Below are 23,792 nucleotides of genomic sequence, written 5' to 3'. Positions count from 1 at the left end.
ACAATCTATTTAACATGGTTTTCCTATGGAACATGTTCACATTTATGCTTTTTTCAGCTGCTGCGTTTTTGGAAAGGGTCAGCGACTTTTGTAAACGCAAAACGGTGCTTTTGCTTTTTTTGATTCAATAGTCTTCACTAGAGAAGCTGCAGAAAAGCATTTAGTGCACTTTTGCAACGATTTGCATTTTGTGTTTTTTATTCTGCCCAACAGTAAATTGGCCAAAAACACAAAATGCACAGCAAAAAGCACTACAGAAATGAACAAAAGCAAACTGCATAGGTGTGAACCGAGTCTAATGCCATGTACACACGATCACACATTCCGACAACAAAACCGGTGGGATTTTTTCCGACAGATGTTGGCTCAAACTTGTCTTGCATACACACGGCCACACAACACGGATTTTGTTGTTGGAAAATTTGAGATACAGATCTCAAATTTTGTGTGTCGGAACTTCCGATGGAAAATATCCCATGGAGCCTACACACGGTCGGAATTTCTGACAAAAAGCTCCTATCAAATGTTTTCCGTCGGAAAATCCGACCATGTGTACGCGGCATTAGGCTGGCCATACATGGTCAAATTTTAAAAGAATTTTCTTCTGAAAATCAGAAATTTTGTGCGTTTTGTGATCCGATGGTGCCACCATTGATTTTGAAATCCGACCAACCAAGCCTTCAATTTCACCTCCTGTTGTTACAGAAAAGAACTTTCGTGGCTGGGAATCTTCTTTCCTTTCCGAAATTTTTCTTTTCTTGCACATGTGCATCTCTTTTTCGATTACATTAATCGTTCGATTCTCCCTTCATTGATTGCAAAATCTTTTGTTTTTCCAAAAATTTCCAACATGCCCAATCACTCAAATTCGATGACTGCACGAAAATCGGCTGTTGCTGCAGCCCACTAATAGTGCGAAATTAGAACGAAAATTCTTAGATGAGAGTTTCGAAAGAAAATTCTTTCGAATTTCGACCCATGTATGCCTTAGCGCAAGAAAAGCTAAAGAAAAATGCTTCAGTTTAAATACTATGTATGTCTTCACCGCACCAAAACACACGTCCCTGTTGAAATGCAGTGAAAACACAGCAAGAATGCATCAATAACACACCTGTGTTACGTTTTTAGAGCATTTTTTGAGTCACATGACCTAAGTAAAAAGCACACCATAAGCACAGTAAAATCATGGTAAAATCGTTGCAAAATCGCGTGTGTTTTCGGCTCCATTATCGCCACCTTTTTCTTTATCGACAAAATGGCAAAACACCATTTTGGCCGATATGTTTTGGCCGCCAAAATGTCGGTGCATCTCTAATTAGCAGTGGATCACCAATGTTGCTAATTGCATTGGACCCAATGGGACATGTTCATATCACCAGGCAGCAGCATGAGCGTTTGAAGAATTCCAGAGGAAATTAGACTTGTCATGTGACCTCAAATTGTGGTTGGCGTTCAATTTTACAAACTCCTTGAAATTAGAATGTGGCACTATAACCAGGTAATGGCTGCTTCCATCGGAGCTTTATGACGCATATGCTATAGCAAAGAGTTCAGACCTGAACCAAAGAGCTCCAACAGCAGCTGCGAATTAATCAGACAACGCTTTCGCTAGTTTAATTCAACGCACATTCATTTCTAAATTGCTCACCTTGATCACGCTGAGGCTAAATGATTCACTATTGTACTCCATCTAAAGGATTTATTTTAGATCAGCAGTAAATGGTTTCTCTGCCTTCAACAGGGGAATTAATGAAATGTTTTCAATCTGTTTCCTGGAGCTTGTCTGCCATGGACTTGTGACATGTATTATTTATGACGGCTTTCCTTTCTCAATGAAGTTCAAATGTAATGCTATAATACCTAGCACTCCCTGCAGTGCTTCCCCTATACTGTGTCATGTTTGTTGTTTCATAAGCACATAATTTAATGTAGTAATCATAGTAATAATAAATGTAATGGTAATAATTAACATTAAAGGGAAATGAATCCTGTTATTTATATGTTTATTATGGGAGTTATGCAATGAATTGACCCAAACTTGATTTTCATCCCTGGTCCCCATTGGCTTCAGAATTTGACATCTATGAAATGGTGAAGGTGGAGGTTGCAGGCAATATCTAATCTGTTGTGTTACAGCTCTGTCCAGCTCTGCTCAGGCATTGCTCGTTTCCGGCTCTGTCGGGCGTTGCTTGTTTCCAGTTCTTTCCAGGAATTGTAGTGCAGCTCTCTCTTGGAACTTATCATGTCGTCTCGTCTGTGACATAACTGTTCTGATAAAGCATGGCAGCTGTCTCTTGCAACTTGACAGTGTCGAGAAATGGGACACATATAGTTGTGCTCATAAGTTTCCATACCCTCGACTCTGACTTGTCATTTTAGCCTCAAGTCCAGTTATTGTAAAAAGTTTGTAGAATTCACCTCCGTAACATCTTTAACCACTTGCTTACTGGGCACTTAAACACCCTTCCTGCCCAGACCAATTTTCAGCTTTCGGTGCTCTCACACTTTGAATGACAATTACTCAGTCATGCAACACTGTACCCAAATGAATTTTGTGTCCTTTTTTTCCCACAAATAGAGCTTTCTTTTGGTGGTATTTGATCACCTCTGGGGTTTTTATTTTTTGCGCTATAAATGAAAAAAGACCGAAAATTTTGAAAAAAAACGCATATTTCTTTGTTTCTGTGACAGAATTATGCAAATTATTAATTTTTTTTCATAAATTTTGGCCACAATTTATACTGCTACATATCTTTGGTAAAAATAACCCAAATTAGTGGATATTATTTGGTCTTTGTGAAAGTTAGAGAGTCTACAAGCTGTGGTGCGAATCGCACAAAATTGATCACATCTGATGTACTGGTGGCCTATCTCGCTTCTTGTGACCCGAACAAGTCAGGAAAGTACAAATACCCCCCAAATGACCCCTTTTTGGAAAGTAGACATTCCAAGGTATTTAGTAAGAGGCATGGTGAGCTTTTTGATGTTGTCATTTTTTTCCCACAATTCTTTGCAAAATGAAGATTTTTCATTTTCTTTATTTTTCTCCACAAAATTGTCATTGTAATAGGTTATTTCTCTCACGTGGCATGTGTATACCACAAATGACACCCCCCAAAAAATTCTGCTACTCCTCCTGAGTATTACAATACCACATGTGTGGGACTTTTTCGCAGCCTGGCCACATAGAGAGGCCCAACATGCAGGGAGCGCCATCACGTGTTCTAGGAGCATAAATTACACATCTAACTTGTTGACTACTTATTACACTTTTGAAATACCAGGACAATGACACGTGACACTGATGACAGATGGCACTGATACGTGGCAATGATGACACTTATACGTGGCACTGATGACACGTGGCACTGATGACAGATGACACTAATATGTGGCACTGATGACACGTGGCACTAATACGTGGCACTGATGACACGTGGCACTAATACGTGGCACTGATGACACGTGGCACTAATATGTGGCACTGATGACACGTGGCACTAATACGTGGCACTGATGACATGTGGCACTAATACGTGGCACTAATACGTGCCACCGGTGACAGATGGCACTAATACGTGGCACCAATGACACGTGACACTGATGACAGATGGCACTGATAAGTGGCATTGATGACACGTGACACTGACAACAGATGGCACGTGACACTGACAGGTGGCACTGATGACAAATGGCACTGATACGTGGCACTGATGACAGATGGCACTAATACGTGGCACTGATGACAGATGGCACTATGTGGCACTAATAACACGTGGCACTGATGACAGATGCCACTTATACGTGGCACTGATGACAGATGGCACTGGGGACAAATGGCACTGACAACAGGTGGCACTGGGGACAGATAGCACTGCGGGCAGGTGGCACTGGGGTGGGGTGGATTGCACTGGGGTGGATGGCACTGGGCGGATGGCACTGGGGCGGATGGCACTGGGGCAGGATGGCACTGGGGCGGATGGCACTGGGGCGGATGGCACTGGGGCAGGATGGCACTGGGGCAGGATGGCACTGGGGCAGGATGGCACTGGGGGGGGGGCATGGCACTGGGGGGGGGGTGGCACTGGGGGAGGATGGCTCTGGGGGAGGATGGCACTTTTTATTAAACTTTTTTTTTTTTTTTTTTCTTTTTTACACTGACGGCTGCTGCAGCCGTTCTTCTCTCCCCTCTCACACGCTGTCTGTGTGAGGAGGGAGAGCGGCGCTGAGAGATGATCTCATATGTTTACATATGAGATCATCTCCCATTGGACACGCCGATCACGCTGTAAACGGCCGCTGTGATTGGCCGTTTACAGCGATCTGTGTTTGCCTGTCCCCGGGGGACACGGCAAACACAGAACTTCCGCGATGCGCGCCCGCGGCGGCGCGCATTGCGGAAGTAAACACCAGGCCGTCCAGGGACGGCCAGGCGTAGGAAGCCGCCCGCCCTAAGGCCGGCATTCGGCTATAGGGCGGGCAGGAAGCGGTTAAAATTCGCCCCTTTTTAATAAATGAAACCACCAAGCTCCTCATTCACTCCCTTGTTATCTCTCGCCTTGACTATTGCAACGCTCTTCTCATTGGCCTGCCTTTCCATAGGCTATCCCCTCTTCAGTCTATCATGAATGCTGCTGCCAGACTTATCCACCTTACCAACCGCTCAGTGTCTGCCAACCCTCTCTGCCAATCCCTCCACTGACTCCCAATCACCCAGCGAATTAAATTGAAAATACTAACTACAACATACAAAGCCATTCACAACTCTGCCCCGAGCTACATCACCAATCTTGTCTCCAAATAGCACCAAAATCGCCCCCTCCGCTCTTCTCAAGACCTCCTACTTTCAAGCTTGCTTGTCTCCTCCACCCATGCCCATCTCCAGGATTTCTCCGGAGCCTCTCCCATCCTCGGGAACTTGCTACCTCCACCTGTCCGGCTATTTCCTACTCAGGTCTCCAACTAATCTCCTACCACTTCCATCAGCTCATTCCCCACAGTTACAACTTTTTGTATCAACTGCCCTACCCTATTAGATTGTAAGCTCTTCTGAGCAGGGCCATCTTAGTCCTCTTGTATTGTATTGTATTATACCTGTATTGTCTCCCTTTTTATATTGTAAAGCGCTAAGTAAACTGTTGGCGCTATATAAATCCTGTATAATAACAATAATAATAATAATTGTTTGTTTCCAGCTCTGTCGGGGCACTGCTCGTTTCCAGCTCTGTTCAGGCATTGCTTGTTTCCAGCTCTGTTCAGGCATTGCTTGTTTCCAGCTCTGTTCAGGCATTGCTTGTTTCCAGCTCTTTTCAGGCACTGCTTGTTTCCAGCTCTGTTCAGGCATTGCTTGTTTCCAGCTCTGTTCAGGCATTGCTTGTTTCCAGCTCTGTTCAGGCACTGCTTGTTTCCAGCTATGTTCAGGCATTGCTTGCTTCCAGCTCTGTTCAGGCATTGCTTGTTTCCAGCTCTGTTCAGGCATTGCTTGTTTCCAGCTCTGTTCAGGCATTGCTTGTTTCCAGCTCTTTTCAGGCATTGCTTGTTTCCAGCTCTGTTCAGGCATTGCTTGTTTCCAGCTCTGTTCAGGCACTGCTTGTTTCCAGCTCTGTTCAGGCATTGCTTGTTTCCAGCTCTGTTCAGGCACTGCTTGTTTCCAGCTCTGTTCAGGCACTGCTTGTTTCCAGCTCTGTTCAGGCATTGCTTGTTTCCAGCTCTGTTCAGGCATTGCTTGTTTCCAGCTCTGTTCAGGCATTGCTTGTTTCCAGCTCTTTTCAGGCACTGCTTGTTTCCAGCTCTGTTCAGGCATTGCTTGTTTCCAGCTCTGTTCAGGCATTGCTTGTTTCCAGCTCTGTTCAGGCACTGCTTGTTTCCAGCTCTGTTCAGGCATTGCTTGCTTCCAGCTCTGTTCAGGCATTGCTTGTTTCCAGCTCTGTTCAGGCATTGCTTGTTTCCAGCTCTGTTCAGGCATTGCTTGTTTCCAGCTCTTTTCAGGCATTGCTTGTTTCCAGCTCTGTTCAGGCATTGCTTGTTTCCAGCTCTGTTCAGGCACTGCTTGTTTCCAGCTCTGTTCAGGCATTGCTGGTTTCCAGCTCTGTTCAGGCACTGCTTGTTTCCAGCTCTGTTCAGGCACTGCTTGTTTCCAGCTCTGTTCAGGCATTGCTTGTTTCCAGCTCTGTTCAGGCACTGCTTGTTTCCAGCTCTGTTCAGGCACTGCTTGTTTCCAGCTCTGTTCAGGCACTGCTTGTTTCCAGCTCTGTTCAGGCACTGCTTGCTTCCAGCTCTGTTCAGGCATTGCTTGTTTCCAGCTCTGTTCAGGCATTGCTTGTTTCCAGCTCTGTTCAGGCACTGCTTGCTTCCAGCTATGTTCAGGCATTGCTTGTTTCCAGCTCTGTTCAGGCATTGCTTGTTTCCAGCTCTGTTCAGGCATTGCTCGTTTCCAGCTCTGTTCAGGCATTGCTCGTTTCCAGCTCTGTTCAGGCATTGCTTGTTTCCAGCTCTGTTCAGGCACTGCTTGTTTCCAGCTCTGTTCAGGCACTGCTTGCTTCCAGCTCTGTTCAGGCATTGCTTGTTTCCAGCTCTGTTCAGGCATTGCTTGTTTCCAGCTCTGTTCAGGCATTGCTCGTTTCCAGCTCTGTTCAGGCATTGCTCGTTTCCAGCTCTGTTCAGGCATTGCTTGTTTCCAGCTCTGTTCAGGCACTGCTCGTTTCCAGCTCTGTTCAGGCATTGCTTGTTTCCAGCTCTGTTCAGGCACTGCTCGTTTCCAGCTCTGTTCAGGCATTGCTTGTTTCCAGCTCTGTTCAGGCACTGCTTGTTTCCAGCTCTGTTCAGGCACTGCTCGTTTCCAGCTCTGTTCAGGCATTGCTTATTACATCTCTGTCCTGTTCTGCTCAGGCATTGGTCATTTCCAGCTCTTTTAGTGATTGCATGTTTCTAGCTCTGATCAGGAATTGCTCATTACAGCTCTGTTCTGGAATTGCTGGTTTCCAGCTCTTTTCAGGCACTGCTCATTACGACTCTGTCATTAAGCCCCTTTCACAGGACCGTTCCGAACAGGTCCCCCTGCCAGTTTTTGAGGCGGACCTGATCAGAAGGTCCATTCACCCCTAGGTATCAGTGGGTCTTAACAGAATCCAAAAAAACAAACAAAAAAGGATCCATCATCCTCCATCTAGGCAGATCAGATCAGATCAGAGGATATTCGGTTGTAAACGGACAGCGGAGTTATGTAATGTAACAGAATTAATAAAGTATTGCAGCTCTCTCTTGGAACACATCATGTCTCCTCTATGACATAACTGTTCTGATAAAGCATGGCTGCTGTCTCTTGTAACTTGACAGTGTCAAGAAATGTGACACATAAAGTTGTGCTCAAAAGTTTACATACCCTGGCAGAATTTATGATTCCTTGCCCATTTTTCAGAGAATATGAATGAATGGCTGAAACTTTAGTTGGTCTACCTGACCTTGGTTTTGTTTCAACAGAACCCCTCATTTTCCACCTCTTAATTCGAGTTTGAACACTGCTGATTGCATTCTCAATTCCTTGGATATCTGTTTTATATCCCTTTCCTGTTTTATACAGTTTAACCACTTGCCTACTGGGCACTTAAACACCCTTCCTGCCCAGACCAATTTTCAGCTTTCGGTGCTCTCACATTTTGAATGACAATTACTGAGTCATGCAACACTGTACCCAAATGAATTTTTTTGTCCTTTTTTCCCCACAAATAGAGCTTTCTTTTGGTGGTATTTGATCACCTCTGGGGTTTTTATTTTTTGCACTATAAATGAAAAAAGACAGAAAATTTTGAAAAAAACGCATATTTCTTTGTTTCTGTGACAAAATTATGCAAATTATTAATTTTTCGTCATACATTTTGGCCACTATTTATACTGCTACATATCTTTGGTAAAAATAACCCAAATTAGTGGATATTATTTGGTCTTTGTGAAAGTTAGAGAGTCTACAAACTGTGGTGCGAATCGCACAAAATTGATCACATCTGATGTACTGGTGGTCTATTTCACTTCTTGTGACCCGAACAAGTCAGGAAAGTACAAATACCCCCCAAATGACCCCTTTTTGGAAAGTAGACATTCCAAGGTATTTAGTAAGAGGCACGGTGAGCTTTTTGATGTTGTCATTTTTTCCCACAATTCTTTGCAAAATTAAGATTTTTTTTTCCACAAAATTGTCATTGTAATAGGTTATTTCTCTCCCGTGACATGTGTATACCACAAATGACACCCCCCAAAAAATTCTGCTATTCCTCCTGAGTATTACAATACCACATGTGTGGGACTTTTTCACAGCCTGGCCACATAGAGAGGCCCAACATGCAGGGAGCACCGTCACATGTTCTAGGAGCATAAATTACACATCTAACTTGTTGACTACCTTTTACACTTTTGAAGGCCCTGGAGCACCAGGACAATGACATGTGGCACTGATGACAGATGGCACTGATATGTGGCACTGATGACACTTATACGTGGCACTGATGACACGTGGCACTGATGACAGATGGCACTAATATGTGGCACTGATGACAGATGGCACTTATACGTAGCACTGATGACAGATGGCACTTATACGTGGCACTGATGACACGTGGTGCTAATACGTGGCACTGATGACAGATGGCACTAATACGTGGCACTAATACGTGGCACCGATGACAGATGGCACTAATACGTGGCACCAATGACGTGTGACACTGTTGACAGATGGCACTGATAAGTGGCATTGATGACACGTGACACTGACAACAGATGGCACATGACACTGACAGGTGGCACTGATGACAGATGGCACTGGGGACAAATGGCACTGACAACAGGTGGCACTGGGGACAGATAGCACTAACAGGTGGCACTGGGAACAGATAGCACTAACAGGTGGCACTGGGGGCAGGTGGCTCTGGGGAGGATGGCACTGGAGGGAGGATGGCACTGGGCGAGGATGGCACTGGGGCGAGGATGGCACTGGGGGAGGATGGCACTGGGGGAGGATGGCACTGGGGCGGATGGCACTGGGGGAGGATGGCGGCACTTTTCTTCCCTTTTTTTTTTTTAAACTTACGGCCGCTGCAGTCATTGATCTCTCCCTTCTCACATGCTGTCTGTGTGAGGAGGGAGAGCGGCGCTGAGAGATGATCGTCTCACGTTGGACACACCGATCGCGCTGTAAACGGCCGCTGTGATTGGCCGTTTACAGCGATCTGTGACTGGCTGTGTCCGAGGGACACGGCTAGCACAGAACTCCCCCGATGCGCGCGGGAGCGCACATTGCGGAAGTAAACAGGAGGCCGTTAAGGAACGGCCTCCCGGCAGTTAGCGTCCGCTCTGTGGCCGTATTTTGGCTATAGGGCGGGAGCCAAGCGGTTAACTACCTTTTCCTTTGACAATTCTTTTGCTTTCCCCATGACTCACACACTAATTACAAGCAAACTGATCACAAGTGAGGATGGTTACCTTTAATAGCCATTCAAACCCCTTTGTGTCAACTTGTGTGCATGTTATGAGGCCAAAATCACCAGGGTATGTAAACTTTTGATTTTGGGTAGTTTCTGTTGTGATTATGATTTAAAAAGAGTAAACACAGTTGATTGATAATAAATGGCTTCAGCCAAACACAAACCATGAGTGAAAAATGTTTGTGTTATCATTCATATTCTCTGAAAAATGGCCAAGAAATCATAAATTCTGCCAGGGTATGTAAACTTACCACCAACCCCAATAGGCCATCTGATAGAAACCTATTTCATGAGCCGTTGTTCCTATTATTCCTAGTGCCAGGTGTTTGTGTTCTATGTTTACGTACGGACAGACCTTTCCAGATCTAAAACGAATATTGAGCAGAATTATGTTGGGCCCCCCTACAGTCCCAGTTTCTCATGTGGCCCTTGGTCTATGGTGCTATATCCCAAAAAATAAAAGTTTATCCTAAACTTCTGTTTTAATATTTAGAAGCACGCATGCAGTCATGTGTTTCTAATGGATATACATCTTTTTTATGTACATTTTTAAAATACTTTGAAGGCATTTAATTAAAATGTCATGTTTTTAAATTTCCTAGTCACATTGTATAATCTTATATTTGAAGAATTTAGTCATGTGCTTATAACGTTGTGTAACTGTAAAATAATATGTCTTATTCTCTTCAGCAGTATCTCAGCATCAGGCTGTGCCGAGCCTCCTTGAGAAGCCTGCCGGAAATGCCATCCTCTGCAGCAACTGTGAAGTCGCATGTAAAGGAGAAGTCCTGAGAGTGCAGAATAAGTATTTCCATATCAAATGCTTCAAATGTAAAGGTAGGGCCATTCATTTAATATCTATTCATATTCATTTATTCACTTTTCACAGCATAACTACTCTTACCCTAAAGAATCCTTCCTATACTGTTAATAAAACGTATTTACTACATCTACAGTTCAAGTAGAGCTCAAGGGAATTTTTTTCCATGTTGGATAGAATAAGGGAGGGCACGGACTGATGTGAATGTACAATATATATATAAAGAGCTGTTCAAATTGCTATATAAGTGCCTGTCCCAGCAGCACTGATCAAGCGAAAAAACCTAACAGGCTGGTTGTACAGAAGTTGATCAAGAAATTGACTTCTGTACAACCAGCCTGTCCATGGACTGATCAAAATGTGTCCGCTCCCTGCTGAACCAGACAATTTTCGATCCATCTATCGCCAGCTTAAGAATGATGACCCCCCTCTTCCAGTCTGAGTATATCTGTGCAAGGTTCAGTAAAAGCCAACATCAAGACGGATTTAGGGACTTAGGCTACATTTAGATTTAATTATTAATACATAACTGGATTTTTTTTTTAATGTGTGCATTGAGGTAAAGTGTTTGTTACCCTAACAAAAAAAACTAAAAAAAAACATGTTCCTTTGAAGCATGTTATACAGCACAGTGCTTGTTCTGTGTAATTTGGCCCCTTTTATCACCTGAAATACCTGGCTGATCCTGCCTGGTTCTGCCCTCTCCCTGTAAACTGACCACAGCTTATCATGGCTGCTGAACCCTGACACTATGGTCAGTTTACATGCCTCCGTCATCCGCAGTTCTCATGTTCTCCTCTGTCCTGTCCTCCATCCTGTCCCCCATCCCCTCTCTGACTGTCTGCTCTTTGTCAAGTGCCGTCCCTGCCCCTCCTGCTGCTGAAATTACTTTTAATATCTTATATAATCCTGTGTGTTAACTAATGATAGGTGCTCCTGTCTCTGTGTTTTATAAAAAAAAAATGCCGGCTATACCTGATTTCAGAGTGCCACGTAGCACTCACATGACTGGCCGGTTCTCTCCTCCTCTTGTCCTGACTCACATCAGTGAGGGAATCTCCGTCATGCCCTCTGCAGCTGGTAGACGGGAAGAGGAGATAGGAGAGAGATGGCTGGTCACCTGAGCGCCGAGCGGCGCTCTGAAATCAGGTAAAGCCGAGACAGGAGCACCTATCATTAGGAAACAAAGAGGATTATATAAAATTATAAAATTGAGTGGGTTAACAACCACTTTAATCTGAGAAGTGCCATGGATTCTGCCACCTCTGGGCTCACCACAGGAATCGTCCTTGTGGAGGATGCGCTAATATGTTAATTTATCGAGCTAAAATGTAGGTGGATCCTGCATTTTGTATCAATACTAGTCTTCACCCCCAACTCTCTTAATAAACAACCTTGCCCTGTCAATAAGGCCAGAAAAGACCAATGCTGATCAAGTTGGCTTACATGCTTGCTGCTCATCCACATCCCTACCTTATTTGCTATTTATTTTAAAGGTTTGCAGGAAAGTATAATCCCAGGGTGGTATGTGATAACCATTTTCATGATCCCTCCTTTGGGGTCAGTGTTTGAATTTAGAACCTAATTTAAGGATCAGTGGTGGCTGGTGGAATTTTTTTTTTTTTGGGGGGGGGGGCGACAAACAGCATGCTACCCCACCAAAACACACCCCACACCCCCCATAGGTTGGTTGGGAGCACTTACCCTATTGCCTGGCGACTTCCCCCTGCTCAGTGCCTCCCGTTCTCCTGCTCTCCACGGTGGCGACGGCTTCTGTTTCCTCTTTCCTCCTCGGTGGCCAATTGGGAATCTTTTCTTTCTTTTTGGCCAATCGGAGAACGGGTCTCACACCCGCTTCTGAATGACTGGATTGAGAATCACAGTTTTTTAAACAGCAAATTATCATTCGCTGTTGTAACACACCTGGGTGGGCTCCAGGTCGCATGCTCTGCTACCCAAGCTCACCCTATTTTGAAGCCTATTAGAGCCTCTGGCTCTAATCAGGTGCTTCAAAAAATCCCCTGCCACTGTAATTCATGCGCTCGGTGACCCAAAAAGGGCTGGACACATGAATAGTGGATGGCTCCCTATGCATATAGGGGGCTGGCATAAGAGAGGGGGCAGCACCCGGGTGCCCTTAAACATTGGGCCCAGTATATATGAACTTTTCAAGGGTCTTTATTAAATTTAATAAAGCACACTGTGGCCGTAAGGGGTGACCTTGGTATACAGCATATCCTGGGTGGATATGGCGTCCTCCCAGTCACGCACCGCATATGTGAAGCTCTGTGGCTGCGTTCACTGGATAACAGATCATTGTATTGGTTTGGTGCTGGTACCATATGATTGCTGTGACCAATCACAGCAATCACATGACAGTTGTATACAATGAATGGCTTTCATTCTTAGCCATTCATTGTGTAGTGTTGGCCGTCTCTGTGTTGATCTCTGTGATTGGTCACAGTGACCACATGGTACAGACAAGGAAAAATAACAGAGCATCTGTACCATGTAAAAGTTTTGACCAATCACAGCTTAACAACAGTACACACTGAATGAATGGATGTCTTTCATAAAAATGATTATATCGGTGATCATCACTGTTATAATCAGTATTCACTAAGAGTTAAATAATGGCCAATAAAATGCATTCAAAATAGCACTTGCGGTAAATCAGTTTTGAAAGTGCAATTCACTAAGAATTTTGTGTTAAATAATGAATGCAGTAATTGTTCAATTAAGCGGTAATTACTGCATTTTTTCATGCAGTAATTTACTGCATTGAGCTGGCTGCTAAGGAGCAGGCCGCAGCATCCTTAACAACAAATGACTCATCAGCTGTCAGCGGGTTTCCCACTGATAGCTGAATGTGAAAAAAAAACATGCCGGCAATTAAAAATTCTAAAAAAAAAAAAAAAAACATTGTGGTCTGGTATTGATTTTAAGGGGAACCCCATGCGAAAATAAGAAAAAAAAATGTAAGATTACAGTACTGTATGTGTTTTGTGTGTTTTTACTGTTTTGAATTTGGCGCCGATCTCTGCTCCCGTGCATCGTAACGTCGCAGGGAGCGGAGCCCGGCGGCACTCGGGCAGTGGAGGACATCGCTGGATCCAGGGGACAAAGTAAGTAACATCTCCCTGTATCCTCCCTGTATCCAGCAATGCGATCCCGAGTCTGGCTCGGGGTTACCGCTCGTGGTACTGAAATCCCAGCCCGAGCCAGACTTGGGATCACCGCTAGGGAGGTTAATAAAGGAATTGTAAAAAAAAACTTTTGTGTTGTCTTTATTCACTTTTACACTTTTTGTGGCAAATGGGTACCCCATATGCATTCACATGGGGAGGGGGCCCCCTGAGCAAAGAGGGATTCCAGATTCCGATAAGTCCCCCACCCGCAGACCCCTACACAAAGTGCTCTGGAGTAGGGGGCAGAGCCTGGTATGGTTCAGGAGGGGGAGTGGTGCTTGCTTGCCCCTTTCCCCCCTTTTCTGACCTGCTGGGCTGCATGCTCAGATAAGGGTCCGGTGTGGATTTTGAGGGGGACCCCACGCTGTTCTTTTTTTAAATTTTGGTGTGGGGTTCCCCTTAAAATCCATACCAGACCTGAAGGGCCTGTATGCGTGGGGGGGGGGGAGACCCCATCCTTTTTCTTTTTCATAACTTTTATTTGACGGCGTGTTTTTTTTTACATTCAGCTGTCAACAGAGAACCCACTGACAGCTGATTTCTCATCCGTCGTTAAGGACTCGGGGACTGGCTTTACGGCTGGCTTCTTAGCAACTAGCTAATGGGGGGGGGGGGGGGGGTCAGGCTGTTTCTGACAAATACTGCATGTAATATAGCCAGTTAAACCCTGGTAATAAATATGGCATGTTTTTTTTACTCTCTGTTCTATTTGTGCTTACTGCATGTTTTTTGGACGATCAGGATTGATCAATTTTCAAATATATATACCATAGTTTGCAGACTATAACTTTCCTACACACTAAATGATACACAATGATTTGGTTTTATTTTTACTAAAGAAATGTAGTGGAATACATTTAGGCTTATATTTATAAAGAAGGATTATTCATTTGCAAAAGTTTTTAACAGAAAAATGTGTTTTATTTCAACATTTTTGTTATTTTTCCCTTTTTTTTTAGCAAAAAAGCCCCAAAAAACGTGGTGATTAAATACCACCAAAAGAAAGCTTCACCTGTCTCAAAAAAATGATAAAAATGTAATTTGGGTACATTGTTGCATGACTGAGTAATTGTCATTCAAAGTGTGACAGTGCTGAAATTTGAAAATTGGCCTGTGCAGGAAGAGGAGGAAAGTGTTCTGTATTGAGGTTTTTAACCGCTTTCTCCTCGCACACTGTACATGAACAGCGGGGTGGGAACTTTGCCATCCTGAGCCAACATACCCGTAGTTTGCCCAAAACGAGTGCCTGTGTGTGGCCACAAGTGATCACTGGACAGAGTCAAGCACAGATCTGGATATGGGCACTGTGATTGGCCCTCCTGATCATGTGAGCGGGGGAAGCTGCAGCCTGTGTGACAGCTCAGATCACACAGACCGCAGCCACCTCCACACATAGTACACCAAGCACCACTGTCCCTGTTTCATGAACATCTGTCACAATGCACAAAACATCTGTCACAGTGCCCCATCAGATCTGTTGCAGTGCACAAAAAATCTGCAATAGTGTTCAATTGTGAGATCAGCATCTGTCAGTGTCCGCTGGTGGACAATCAACATCTGTCAGTGTCTGCCAGTATACGATCAACGCCCTCTGGTGGACAATTAACGTAGTGTACAGGTGCACAAAAGCATCTGTCAGTGTACCAGTGTCCCACCAATAAATAAATACAAATTTTAACGTGAATTGAAGAATTGTGGGAAAAAATTACAACTTCAAAAAACTTGCCATGCCTCCTACTAAATACCTTGGATTGTCTACTTTCCAAAAAGGCTTATTTGGGGATATTTGTACTGTCTTGGCATGTTAGTGCCTCAAGAAATGAGATAGGCCGTTAGTACATCAGGTGTGATGAATTTTCAATGGCTGGTACCATAGCTTGTAGACTCTATAATTTTCACACATACCAAATAATATACACTGATTTGGGTTATTTTTACCAAAGGAATGTAGTCGTATAAATTTTGGTCAAAATTTATGAAGAAATATTATTTGCAAAATTTTATAACAGAAACTAAGAAAAATACATTTTTTTGAGGAATTCTCATTCAAAGCACGACAGCACTGAAAGCGGAAAATTGGAAGGGGCAGGAAAGGGGTAAAAGTGACGGTATTGAAGTGGTTAAAGAAGCAAAGGTGTTAATTTACTAAAGGCTCTCCAAGAGCAACTGCTACAGAGCTCATTAAATGAGGTAAAGGTTCACTTTGCAAAGAATACTCAATCATGTGCAAGCCTGCAAGGAAAGTTGAAAAAATGCTTTTGGATGATGGAGGTCAGCAGAGCCTCCCCTCTTTTACTAAGCTCTGGGGCTACTGCTCATGCAAAGTGCACAGCCTGTTTTCCTTTAGTAAATTAACCCCAATCTTCTCTCTCTGTGGCCTTGTGTTTTCCCTGGAGCTAGAAAATATTTACTGCTGTACCTGGTTGAGCAAATTTGGTCTAACAAACAAATGAAAACTGATGAACATTATGGTACAGGCATTTTAATCTGCATTCCTAAGAGTCCAAATAATTTGGCTAAGGGTAACTTTGCTGGACATGTTTATGGCAGTTGGCCAAATCTGTTTTCTTATTCACAGACACTGCCTTTTTTACGTAAAGGGAGTCTTTGCAGACTAGGTAGTTATGACTGATCCGTTCCACATACTGAGAGCCAAGGGAACTGGATGTACAGAAACAAGTTACTTATTCACTCCAAAACAGGATCCATCTGTTAGGAACCAGAACGATCCACCTGAGTCCTGACCTTTCCAACACATCTGATGATGCAGCTAGGAATTTATAGAAGCTTGCTAACCAGCGTTGAAAAGCTTCAGTTTATGTGTTAATGACTTTAAAAGACTAAATCCTGATCTCTTTTGTGTTCATTGCTGCTCATATTGCAATAGCTAGGTCATGGAAGCCCTCCACCATTTCATTAGACATGGTTAAGACCAAACGCTCCTGGATAATGGACAATAGGAAACTCTTGGCCTTCCTGAATGATAAACTACCCCTGTTTGAAAAGACTTGGGAGTCCTGGATCAAATATCTTTCCGGAAGCACTTAGAGCCCATGTGTGTTCCTTGTGCCTTGCAGTGGCAGGCCGTCCATAGAGGGCTCATGGGCGCCGCCCCCCCATCCATGCGTGTGGCACCCTGATCTACATACAGGATGTCGGATGCATGGATTCCAATGGGAGGGTAGTGTTTTTTTAAGTATGTGGTTAGAGCCAGAGGCTCTAATAGGCTTCAAAAATGGGTGGGCTTAGGGCACAGATGCACTCCGAGCCCACCCATTTGTGTGATAATAGTGAATGAATATTCGCTATTTTCACACTAAATTTTCTCCCCGCCAATCAGGAAGCGGGTCTGAGACCCGTTTCCGATTGGCCTAAATGTAAGGCGATCCTATTGGACACCTAGGAGAAGGAGGAGGAGAGAGGACACGCACATCGGAAGCTGTGGAGGAAAGGACACTGGAGACATTGCTCCCATCCCGCTGCCAGCTATCTGCCATGGTGAGGACACCAGAGCCGCTGGCCACAATCCACTGCCCGCCTCCTATATGGGGTGACCAGCTAGATGGACTGACCGCGCCACCGGCCGCCGTGTTTGTTTGCCCCCCCCCACAAAGAAAAACCTACCAGCCACCACTGGTGCCTTGTATAGAACATTCTGGTTGCACAGACTACTCCAACTACTTCTTTCTATCTTTCCTCTTTTTCTCTTTCCTAATAGGATATACTGTACCTCACTGGACTAGTCACCTTCAACCACCTCACGAGTCAGGAATTGCTTCTCATTAGCGATAGGGATTAGATCTCATTGTTTTTCTCTGTCTTTCTATTATTCTATTTGACTGTTCATATGTGGAATCTAGTGTTTTATTTTGGGGGGGGGGGGGCTGCTGCCCCCAGGCCCCTGCTTGCCAAACACTGGGGGGGGGCTGAGGGTGGGCTCAAGTTGATCTGGTTATGTTTGTACTTGTATTATACACATATTACACATATTGCAAAACTTGCCAATACAAATTATTGGAAAAGAAAAGACTAAATCCTAGGTTCTCTAACCAAGTACACCTCCTGTGAATGAGCTTAGGCTGTTGTTAGATATGACACTACAGAGACCTGCTGATCATCATCATGGGAGTTTATACAGCAGGGAAACCTACTGTGCTCTCATATGTCTCCACTGTACTGATAGTCTCTGAAGACCACTTTAACAATGGAAATTATTAGCGAAAAGGCCATAGGTTGCTTAAAATGTGAGAATCCATCTGACAAGTATGTTTTTCTATGTTTTATCCTTTCATGTTTAACTTACTGCAACAGCTGACAATACTGATATCACCTGGTGGACACTCCATATACTGAGAGCAACAGTATCCAAATATTCATATATATATTCTCAAATACTATTCAGATAATTTATACATACTCTCAAGAGTTGTACTAGATAAAAAAGGAATGAGGATAATGCTTCCCTCTAAAAGCCATTGCCACAATTCATTTTAAATCTGGGATCTGAGAAAATAATATATAAGGATATTTGAATTCCTTTGCTTTCAAATTTGTGATGTAAGCAAACTATTACTTTGTTTGTTTGTTAGATACCCCAATGAATATTACACTTTAAAGGTTACCTTTCACATTGCTCTTGAGGAGGCAAATTTATTCTATAATATGTGCTGACCTGTGTCTGTGAAATGATGTAAATTATGTATAGATTACTGAAATTGAAGCTGTCAAGGTCTAGTTCTGTTTACACTGCTTGTACTTTGTAATGCTTTAATAAAAAGGGAATAAAAAAAATAACACTTATCAGAATTTTATTGGAATGATAAAAGTAGAAACAGTGCACACTGGATAGTACAGATAAAACCAATTTAATAATGAGACATTGAAATTGCACTTACAGATAAGTCAACTGGTCAATACATATCACCATAAACAGCTCATCCGGAGGAATACCAATTTCCACCAACAAATGTAGAGGCTGTAGTGAAAAAGACAGCAAAGTCCATAATAGAAAAGATGAGCGGGCAACCCAATAGCTTCTTCTTTAAAGTGTTTTATTAGCACAACAGCAAAGTGCGATCCAGCAATTAAAGTTAGAAAGAAATATGTGGTGGATACTGGGAAAAACCTTGAAAAAAAACACTAAAATAACATGACTCTGATGAAAGCGCACAAACCCCGAAACGTGTTTTTTTTGTAGTAGGGGTACTGCATCACCCTATACACAGATTGGGTTCTAGCTTCGGATGTTTCTGCAGTCTCTCTCCGCTCGGTTTTTTCAGTGTTCACCACAGATTATTTCTTTGATTGCTGTCTCTCTAATCGCTAACTTCTACCTGAGAGTACTATTACATCTGTTGGCAGGACTTCGAATTCCTCCAGATGTTTTTGTTGTTATGTATTGACCAAGTCACTTATATGTAGTTGTAATTTTAATTTCTCTCTATTCAAGTTGTTTTATCTGCAACGTCATGTGCACTCTGTATATTTGGTCCTTGGAGATATACAAAGAGCCAAAAATGCAAAAATGATGTACAGTACCTGCCTGGAACCAGTGTAGTGCAATATATTCAGGATTTTATTGGCTTTATAAATACATTTTGTATTCTTTATATTCTATTATTATATTCATGTGATTTTCTTGGAGGTCTTCTTAAATGATGTAAGAAAAGTCCTGTTCCAAAGTTATCTTATATATATATATATATATATATATAGATAGATAGATAGATAGATAGATAGATAGATAGAGATATCTACAGTATATATCTATATATATAGATATATATAGATATTTATATATATATATATATATATATATATATATATATATATATATATATATATATATATATTATTATTATTATTATTATACAGGATTTATATAGCGCCGACAGTTTACGCAGCGCTTTACAACATTGGGGTAGACAGTACAATGCAATACAATTCAAGACAAGGGGAATCAGAGGGCCCTGCTCGTATTCTTTATATTCTATTATTATATTCATGTGATTTTCTTGGAGGTCTTCTTAAATGATGTAAGAAAAGTCCTGTTCCAAAGTTATCTTATATATATATATATATATATATATATATATATAGATAGATAGATAGATAGATAGATAGATAGAGATATCTACAGTATATATCTATATATATAGATATATATAGATATTTATATATATATATATATATATATATATATATATATATATATATATATAAGAGAGAGAGAGAGAGAGAGAGAGAGGGAGATATCTATATATAAAATCAGCCATAACTAATATGACCACTGACAGGTAAAGTGAATAACATTGATTATCTGGCTACAATGGTATCTGAAAGTCGGTAGGATATATTAGATAGCAAGTAAAAGTGTTGTCCCTGAAGTTGATCAGTTGAACGCAGAAAAAAATGGTCATCGGATTTTGTTGTGTATGGGGCTGCTTAGCCACAAACTGGTCCCATGTGCCCATGCTGACCCATGTTCACAGCCAAAAGCACCTACAGTGGTCATGTAAGCATCAAAAGTAAATCATGGAGCAATGGAAGAAGGTGGCGTGGTCTGATTATCCACATTTTCTTTTACATGTGGATGGGCAGGTGTGTGTGTGTGTCACGTACCTGGGGAAGATATGGCACCAGGATGAAGCATGGGAAGAAGGCAAGCTGGTGGAGGCAGTGTGATGCTTTGGGCAAAGTTCTGCTGGGAAACCTTGGGTCCTGCCATTCATGTGGATGTTACTTGACACGTACCACCTACCGGCTAAACATTGTTGCTGACCAAGTGCAACCCTTCATGGAAACGGTATTCATGGCAGTGGCCTTTTTCAGCAGGATAATGCACCCTGCCACACTAAAATTGGTTCAAGAATGTGAGGATCACAACAATGAGTTAGAGATGATGCCTCCAAATTCTCCAGATCTTTATCCAATCGAACATCTGCAGGATTCGCTAGAACAAAAAGTCAGATTCATGGAGGTCCCACCTTGCAACTTACAGGGCATAAAGGATTTGTTACTGACTGCTTGGTGCCAGATACAACAGCATACCTTCAGAAGTCTAGTGGCGTCCATGCTTCGATAGGTTTAGAGTGTTTTGCACACAAATGGGGACCTACTCAATAGTAGGTTGATGGTCATTAAGTTGTGACTGATCGGTGTGTGTGTGTGTGTGTGTGTGTGTGTGTGTGTATACATCACTATCCCTGCAGTCCCAGGAGCTTACAATTGTATCATCCTCCTAACACCATATGTACATACACTATAGCTTTTCTTTGGGTTGTGTAATGAAATCCTTTTGCAGATTGGCACATTGGGTAGTTTTTTGGAGTTCCTGGAACATTCGGCCCGACCGTTACGGCTCCCCAAAGAACCTGGAGAATTGTGACTAGGATTTCAGCATGGTAGCAGTGCTAACCACCGAGCCAACGTACATGTTTCTTGCCTGATTGTGGAAACGCAGAATCACTTTGGATACCAAATATTTTGCTGGCAGGTAGATCTAGTGTTTATATGGTTCCATTCCCAGTGAAAGGGAATTTCAGTTTATTTTACATTATCATTCTGATCATTGTCCAGAATTCTGAAATACTGGGGTGGGTCAGACTCTGGAAATTCATTTATAAATTCAGACTTGACCTGTGTGGGAGATTCAGATCACTTTCCAAGCAGCTGCACAGCTAAATTTACATGAAAACCATCTCTGTGCGTGTAACCTTTTCCACCTAAAACAATTTTTATTAATTATTCTTTTGTTCGTATTCCTCCACGTTTACAGACATAATCAGAATATCTTTGTAGAAGACGCCCATCCTAAACAAAAACTCTCCCCTCATTTCTAATGGTAGAACTGGTAATAGAGAATACATTAACGGAATTTTCTCAGATTGTGAAACAGGGATGGGAACTATAATGAAAATGAGCTGACCTCCTAACCACTCAGAGTTATTTATCTCTACTACACATTCTGCTTTAGAATGCAACATTGAGGCAGAAATGTTAAAGGGTAACTCCACTTTTGTGGGGAAAAAATAGCAAATAAAGAAAAAATGATATAGCATATACAATTGCGACAAATGTCATATTTTAGTTGAATGTTATTAAAAATGACCTTTCCTTTTCAATCTGCAACCGCTGTAATTTTCTGAAAATGCAATGCAATATGGCTACCTGGAGGTGTTCTGTACACAGAATGTCCCACAGAAACATAATTTCCTGCTTGTGTGATTGGCTGATTTTCCCAGAAGTCTACACTAAGATATGTCAGATTTTAAGCATCCCCTGCAGCAAAAATTAATTTTTTTGTGAGATACTCCCAATAGGAAATCATGTCTAAAGGGATGCAGCTTTCCTCATTAGTGCCCTGCACCTGCATAATTATGACACACAATTAAGACAAATACTATAGTCAGGGCTGCTGCTAAAAATCATGGGGCCCTATACAACCTACCTGATGTAGCCCGGGCAAAGTACAGAAGGGCTGGCTGTACTGCCTTATTAGCAGCCCTGGGTATAGCAGGCACATATCAGGAATATAAAATGTTGGGTTAACATATTCTTCAAAGAAAATGTATGTGGATTATTTTACTTTCCAATAGATGTATAATCCTGTTCAGCCAATCTAGTGATCAGGACACCCTGCCATACAGCAGAGCTAGGTCCTTGACCTGTCTGCAAACAATGCTGCAGCTTAACAATACAGCCTGGTCTAGGATGTAGTTGGCTGGCTCAGTGGGAAAATTGAAAATCACTCAATGCATGGGGAACACATAACGTTTTCTTTTAGCTCATAGAACACATATAGATTACTATATGAAACATAAATGACCTTAACATCAGCTTATAGTGTAAGAAACATGTTTCAGGCTCTTGGGAATGGTGGGTGAGATTGTTTTTCTTTGTTATCCATTAAAGGAGTTGTAAAGGCAGAAGTTTTTTTTTTTTAATCTTAATGTATTGTATGCATTAAGATAAAAAACCTTCTGTGTTTAGCAGCCTCCCCAGCACCCCCTGATTACATACCCGAACCCCATCTCTCTCCAGCGATATCCACCAGTGTCTTAGGCATCCGGGACTCTCCTCCTGATTGGCTGAGACACAGCAGTTGTGCCATTGGCTTTCATCCCTGTCAATCAAATTCCGGCAATCTGAAGAGAGAGGGGATTGGGCCGGTCAGACTCTGTGTCTGAATAGACACACAGAGCTGTGACCCGACTTGGGTGCCGCCATAGCAAGCTGCTTACTGTGGGGGCACTTGACAAGAGGGAGGGGCCAGATTCAGCAAAGAGGGACCCAAGAAGAGGAGGATTTGGGCTGCTCTGTGCAAAACCAACTGCACATAGCAGGTGAGTATAACAAAAATGTTTTTTTTTGTTTTTTTTAAAAAGACTTTACAATCATTTTAAGGGACACAGGGTTGTAGAATCGTCTATGAAGTCTATAGAAGGTTTGGACACTAGCAATACAAAAGACATTGTGCTAGCCCATGAATGACTCCACTTCCAACCATTATGACTCATTTTATTATTATTATCCTTGTTGGATGTTTCGGTGTCTTTTTTTATACCATTGTTTTCTCTTCAGTTACGATATGTGTATTGTAAGTTAAATCAAGATCTTGAATATGCTGCTTGAGCTGGTCTCTTTATAGAAGCTGTCTGGATCAGCACCCTCTGCTCTAGCTTGGGGGGGGGGGGCATACCTGGACCTTAGTGGATCAAAGATTGTGGGGCTAGCCTGTAAGGTGACCCTTGGGCACTGAGATCTGCCAGTATCATGCTACAGGCCTTAGTGTATTGTGTTAGTTAGCTCTCCAGAATCAGAGTACAGCCTCTGGCATGACCAAGTCCCTGCAGCCTCATTTTGTAAGTGAGCCTATGGTTCTGATAAAGATAATCTGACAGACCATCTTTGGTCACTGAGTCCTTCATTGGAATGATTTCAAGGTCCTGAATTCTGTTAGTTACATAGTCACAGAGCATAGTCTTCAACTCTAGAGCCATGGCACGACCACTAGTGTGACCCAGTCTCTGAAAACTCATTGGAGCTTTGGAATCCCTATCCGCACCCCACTGTACTGTTGTCTGCATTCTGAATGTAATAAACTGCTTAACCCTGCATTCTGAGCACAGCATGCTTATGATCCCTGCATTCTGAGCGTAATGCACTGGTGAACCCTGCATTCTCTACATAGCGCACTCCTGATGCCTGCATTCTGAGCATAATACACTCCTTAACCCTGCATTCTGAGCACAGGACACTCCTAATCCCTGCATTCTGAGCATAATACACTCCTTAACCCTGCATTCTGAG

The 23,792-nt window shown here is 42.6% G+C and overlaps 1 protein-coding gene across 1 annotated transcript in view; it reads left to right on the top strand.

Moving 5' to 3' along the window:
• The window catches only part of ABLIM2 (actin binding LIM protein family member 2), a 234,885-nt gene that overhangs the window by 27,888 nt on the left and 183,205 nt on the right, over positions 1-23,792 (top strand). The window contains exon 2 of the mRNA XM_077477846.1: positions 10,164-10,310. Within this exon, the coding sequence (XP_077333972.1) occupies positions 10,164-10,310 (147 nt within the window). The remainder of the gene's footprint in view (positions 1-10,163; positions 10,311-23,792) is intronic.

This window comes from Lithobates pipiens, unplaced genomic scaffold, assembly GCF_037356315.1.
Source record: "Lithobates pipiens isolate NorthernLeopardFrog02 unplaced genomic scaffold, aLitPip1_a1.2 Scaffold_13, whole genome shotgun sequence".
Classification (NCBI taxonomy): domain Eukaryota; kingdom Metazoa; phylum Chordata; class Amphibia; order Anura; family Ranidae; genus Lithobates; species Lithobates pipiens.
Note: the sequence above shows the minus strand (reverse complement) of the source record. Positions and strands in the feature narration are given on the sequence as shown.